This window comes from Lichenostomus cassidix, chromosome Z, assembly GCF_008360975.1.
Source record: "Lichenostomus cassidix isolate B80296 chromosome Z, HeHo_3.0, whole genome shotgun sequence".
Lineage (NCBI taxonomy): Eukaryota > Metazoa > Chordata > Aves > Passeriformes > Meliphagidae > Lichenostomus > Lichenostomus cassidix.
In genome coordinates, this window is record NC_139511.1 from 66,248,833 (window position 1) to 66,254,379 (window position 5,547).

At 52.0% G+C, this 5,547-nt stretch overlaps 1 protein-coding gene across 1 annotated transcript; it reads left to right on the forward strand.

The window, feature by feature from the left end:
• The first annotated feature begins 983 nt into the window (after nucleotides 1-983).
• On the forward strand, nucleotides 984-4,114 carry LOC146425150 (C-C motif chemokine 21a-like). Its single transcript, XM_085042357.1, has 4 exons — nucleotides 984-1,142; nucleotides 1,683-1,803; nucleotides 1,913-2,096; nucleotides 2,414-4,114. The coding sequence occupies exons 1-3, from the start codon at nucleotides 1,073-1,075 to the stop codon at nucleotides 2,079-2,081; spliced, it is 360 nt and encodes a 119-aa protein (XP_084898483.1). The 5' UTR covers nucleotides 984-1,072; the 3' UTR covers nucleotides 2,082-2,096; nucleotides 2,414-4,114.
• The last annotated feature ends 1,433 nt before the right edge of the window (nucleotides 4,115-5,547 follow it).

The window sequence follows — 5,547 nt, forward strand, 5'->3', positions numbered from 1 at the left end:
GAACATTTCAAGCACTGGAACAGATTGCCCAAAGCAGTTGTGAAACCTTTATTCTTGGTCTCTTCCAGACCATGCTCTGGTGATTACCTGAAAATGTAAAGGTGTCTGATTGTCCTTTCCCCAGAGCAGGACTGGTGTCACATTAGCTGCTCAGGGCTTGGTGCAGTCACACAGCCACCTCTTTGAATGGCTTTTGTCACCATGGAAGTTTCCTGTGGGATCCTGTTCATATATCTGGGCTCACTTCTACAAAGTCCACATCTGTCCAGCTATGCCAGCTGCGCAGGGTCATTCCGTCCCACCTGTGGAACTTCACATCCTCGTCAGCACTTTCCTTCAGCTGACCAAGATCCCCACTCATCCTCAGCTCCCCCACAGTTTGCTATCAGCACCAAAGTGTGGGGGGCTGTGCTGTTTCCCCCAGCCCCACTGCAGTCTAACCCTCACACATCCCAGCCATAGAGCTGTGTTCAGATCTCTGGGGAGGTCCCTGATGCAGCTGGACACAGATGGGGGCTCAGGGACAGGGGGTGTGGGGTCACTCTCAGCCACTTCTCATCTCTTTGTGTTGGTGGTTTGGCTTGGGAGCAAATCACGAAGTGGGGGAGCAAAACGGGTTGACTCTTTGGTTTCTTGAAGAGCTTGGCCACCTTCCAGGGTCCCTGTAATGGGAATAAACACCCGACCCTCCGAGAGCAGGTAGTGGCAGGTTGTGAGACGGGGCAGGAAACTGGAGCCCACAAACTCATCTAGCTGTGATGGGAGCTATAACTCCAGCATGTCCCCCACCTGGCACCCCACGCCCTGATGGGCAGCTGGGAACAAGACAGGACGTGTCTGCAAAGGGGGGCTCGCAGCTTACAGGAATCCCCCACCCTCTACTTTTTCATCACCCAGCGCTTGGCTGGCTGATGGGCTGGCTGATGGGCTGGCTGCCAGACTGTCCGAAAACGAAAGCAAGGAATCCAGAGATAAATAGGAGCAGCCTCGGCACGAGGCAGCAGAGCGCGTCCTGCTCCCAAGCCTCATCCTGCTCCCAAGCCTTGCCCTGCTCAGCGCCTGTGGCATCACCATGGCTCTCCGCCTCTTCCTGCCGCTGCTGCTGCTGCTGGCTGCCACTCTCCTCATCACCCAGGCTCAAGGTGAGGGGTGAGGAGCCCTCCTGCCTGCTCCTGGTGGGACGGGGCAGGGGATGTGGGTGCTCAGTGGGGTCTGTGCAGGGAGCTGGGTGATGAGGGGGTGTTTGTAGAGCATTGAGGTGTGGGGTTTGCAGTTGTGTGTAGGGCTCTGTGTGTGTGGGAGAGCCTGCGGCATTGGCTTGCAGCGCTTGCTCAGCTTCGCAGTGTCTGTGTGCATGTGGCTGGTGGGGCAGCAGCACCCCAAGCTCAAAAGAAGTCAGGAGAACAAGGTTCAGTTCCTTTTCAAGGAGCTCATCTCTGCCTCAGTTTCCCCTCTTTCTAATTTTCCCCTCCACCACCCTCTGATATTCTGGCTCATATTCCTGGGGTTGAGTATGACCCGCAACTGGGCACTGGAGTTGAGAGCTTCCACCCCGATGTGCCACCCAGCATCTCCCCCAGCAGTGACACCAAGCAAGCCTTGTGCTGTCAGCTGGCATTCTGTGCTGAAGGTGTCCTGACTCACTGATGTTCCCAAATCCCACATCCCCTCCTTGCTCACAGGCATTGGAAGCTCAGCCTCGGACTGCTGCCTGAAGTACAGCCGGAAAGCCATCCCCGGTAGCGTGGCGACATCCTACCGCCTCCAGGGACCTGAGTCGGGATGTTTGCTGCGTGCTGTTGTGTGAGTACCCTGTTGCACTCAGGACCACTTGGAAATGTTTGGCTTCAAGCAAACCCTCCCCCGTCCTCCTGCTGCTCTCCCCCAGCAAATCTTTCTGCTGCTCCCCCAGGTTCACCACCAAGAGGAACAAGAAAATCTGTGCCTCTCCCAACGATCCCGCTGTCCAGAGGTTGATGCAGCGCCTGGACAAGAAGGCCAAGAATGGCAAGGACAGGCAGAGGGGACAGCCCCAGCGTCCCAAGGGCAAACCCAAGAAGCAGAGGCAGCAGCGGGTCTAAGTCAGGCCTGAAGAGGTAGGTGAGGTGGGTCAGTAGGGTGAGGGTGCTGCACCCCATTCTAGATCCTTCTGTGTGGGAAGGTGGGTGTTCAGCTCCTAGTGCAAAGCCTGGGACAGCTGCTAGAGCTGTGACTGGAGCACGGAGGCACTTAGGGAATGGCTCTCTCCCTAGTTTGTGCTTGCCTTGAAATTAAACTTGTTTCTGGAGCTGCTGGGATAAGGCAAAGCTTGGGGACGGGCAAGGCATGTCACACCAGGAAATGTCCCCTGGCTGGGGTGGGTGCTCTTGGTGAGACCCCCTCCATCTCACCCCCTCCTCCTTGCCTTTGCTAGGACGGATGCCTTCCCACAAGTGACTGACCCACGGCCCGGCAATGACAATGGAAACCCAGAAACCACACACACCCACCCGCCGACCCAGGGCGGGGATGGGGCAGGCTGGGGAGCATCCCCTCTGCCCCAGAACCTCTTTGTTGCTGCTACGCCTGTCACAGAGATCCCCCAGCACCTGTAGTGCCTGGGAGCTCTCAGCAAAGCAGGCGCCCAGGTCTTCCCTTGTCCCATGGGCAAATAGGTGGGGATCTGAGCCTGGGAGCTGAGCCATAGCCTCTCGGGGGAAGTGGACAGGCTTCCCCAGAAGGGGAATTCTTTAGCCTAGCAGGATGGCTGCTTTTCCTATGACTTTTTTTTTGCGGGGATATTATACGTTTGTATTTATATTTGAAAACTGTGCTTTCATTTAGTCTTCCTCAAAGGTTTTAGTTTTGGTCTCCTTGTGCTTCACAAAATAGCCTATATGTTGCAGGTTGGATTTTCTGGAAGATTTCTCATATTTTTCTACCAAATAAATGAAGTCTGCATTTTATTTTCCTCTCATCTCTTTGCTCCTTTTTGGCTTGCAAGGCTGTGGGGTACCAGGCAGGTCCCAGGTCCCGTGGTCCTTCTTGAGCTGCTAGCTGGGTGCTTCTTAGCAGAGCAATTAATTGCAGCTGAGATGTAGAGTTTTGGGGTAGCAGTGTAGCTCTATATTTGGGCTCTTCCCGTCTTTCAGTTTTTATGGTGCACTGTTGCACTGTAGTTTGGATAAAGATAACCACAATTTGTCCCTTTGTTTTTTTTTATGTTTTCTTTTTTAGGTACATTTCCATGAAATCAGAACTAATTGTTCAATTTAGTGGAATTACACCCTTTTAGCTCCCCTGGCTACAAAATTGCAGTGAAATCAGAACAAATAGTTCCTTTCAGTGGAATTTTACCCTTTTATTTCCGCTGGCTTTGCTTGTGTCAGAGATTTAGACACTATTAAGACAAATTCTTAGTTTTCTGGGGAAAAAAAAAAAGCCAGAAACTCTTTTCTACTTACCAAATCTGAAAAGCCCACATGATGAAAAACGCATGTGAGGCTGTGAGGGTGGGGGAATAGCAGATTTTGCAAAATTCATCACAGGACATCCTGCAGCCATTTGAGAACAGCTCTATCCCAAGCCTTTAGTGAGAGAAGTCGCTTGGTAGAGGACACCTTTAGGTGAGACTGCAAAAGGAGGTTGGACAGATCCCTGGGACAGGGCTGAAGGAGAAATGGCATTTCCCTGTGATTGCAACCCACCCTCCCAAGCATGCTGAGAAGGAGCAAATTGAACAGCTGTTCTACAGCCGCACTGCTATCTGCTTGCAGAGATTTCTAACGTGGACTTTGGTCAGTAAAGGTCTATTAAGTCATATAAACGCAATAATAGGATTTGCAGAGCTTAACAGTATCAGCATGGGCTGTGTGTTTGTTGGAGTAAAGCTTGTAGCTGAGTGTTTCTACCAAGTATGTTTATCTGGCTTGACTGCTTTATTAAGAGGGCATTTAGGTGTATTATTTTAAGGCTGTGTAAAGTAACTGTGAAGTCCAAGATACCGGCCCTGAGCATGGGACAGGCACTGAGCTGTCTCCTTGCTGCTGCCTCCTCCACAGGGAGAGCACGGCCGTCTGCCAGACCAGCTTTTGGACAGGATGTGTAGCAATAAAATGTATTCTTTATAACCAAACTCACTCGTTCCAGCTGTTTTGATGGGCTTTGGTGGGGTGGGAAGGGATGCATGGCAGGGTGCTCTCCTGCCCCACACACCATCACACCCCAGGTCCAGGCTCTTGCAGAGCTTGCTGTGCTCATGCTAGGAGCTGCTGGCACAGAGGAGCAATACAAGTCCCCTCTCTTGTAGCTGTGTTTCTCAGCAAGGTGGAGACATCCTCATTGCTCATCTGTCCCCAGTGAGGGGTTCTGAGGTGCCAGCAAACATGGGCACAACTCTGGTTTGGATACAGCATCTTTGCTCGTGGCAGAGCCTGTCCCTTCAACTCTGACTCCTCCTGGACTGCTTGTTCAAAGCAGGGGCTATGTGCTCCTTGCTGCTTTGGGATAACAGCAATAAATCAGATTAATAATGAGGCTGTGCTCTGGACTGAGCTTTGCTGGGAGCCTGAGAACTGACACCTGCACACAAGGAGTCAGCTGTGGGTGCTGTGGAAGGGCTGGAGGCAGCCCTGTGTTAGCTGGGAACACACTGCATGCAGGCCTTAAGGTTGGCCCTGCCTCTGGTGAACTCCTTGCACTCATTGGGGTGTCAGGGTATTATGAAATGGTTGCAAAAATTCTCTAGAAATGAGGTCCAGCTGAATAAGTCTGCAACCACAAACAGCTAAGCATGAAAAGATGTCAGGAATGAGCCAGAGTGTGAAATGTGCCCTGGTGTCTCTGGGGCTGTGGAAGTGAACACCACGAAGGAGGTTTTTTCCCTTCAAATACTAGGTGGGCATTATGCTAAAAGGTTAAAAAGACACGCCTGTGGTGGTGTTCTAATTTACCCTGAAGTTTACCCTAAAAACAGGATCTGGAAGCGTACTGGAATCTGTCCCATGCTCAGGAAGGTGCACATGATCATGGACACATATGCACAAATGTAACCCCATGTGCACCTGTGTCTGCACACGCACAGGTGTTGGCACTCCCCTCCCAGCTTTACTGCAGACTGCTGCTTTCTGAGAAAACAAGGTGGTAGGGTTACTGGGAGCCTCTTGAGGCAGGTGTGAAGCAGGTGGCCACAGTGCTGCTACAGCGAGATGGCACCAGGGAAACACCTCCAGGAAATTCCCTGTGAGGGGCGATGAGCTGGGATCTGTAGCACTTAGCGGGCACCAAAATTCTTTCTTCACGAAGGAGCTGAATCCACAGATCCCAGCAGGGACAAGAGATGTGAAGAAGGTGGTCCAAGGCGGTGCTGCAGTGAAGCAGCAGAAAGGGATTCACACAGCTGCACCCCATGTGCAAAAATAAGGCAGTGTTGATGTGCTGGGGTAGAGGGTGGGCAAAGGCTGAAAAAGCCCACCTAGACGTCAAATCAGTCTGCAGGGAACAAAGTTGAAACAATGTCAAGCAGAACAAAAAGTTGGGAAAACTCATCCACCCTGGAGCAGAAGGGCT

Coding starts and splice junctions, on each gene's coding strand:
- LOC146425150 (XM_085042357.1), top strand. CDS start 1,073: ATGGCTCTCCGCCTCTTCCTGCCGCTGCTGCTGCTGCTGGCTGCCACT. Junction 1,143..1,682: donor CCTCATCACCCAGGCTCAAG/GTGAGGGGTGAG, acceptor CCTTGCTCACAG/GCATTGGAAGCTCAGCCTCG. Junction 1,804..1,912: donor TGTTTGCTGCGTGCTGTTGT/GTGAGTACCCTG, acceptor CTGCTCCCCCAG/GTTCACCACCAAGAGGAACA.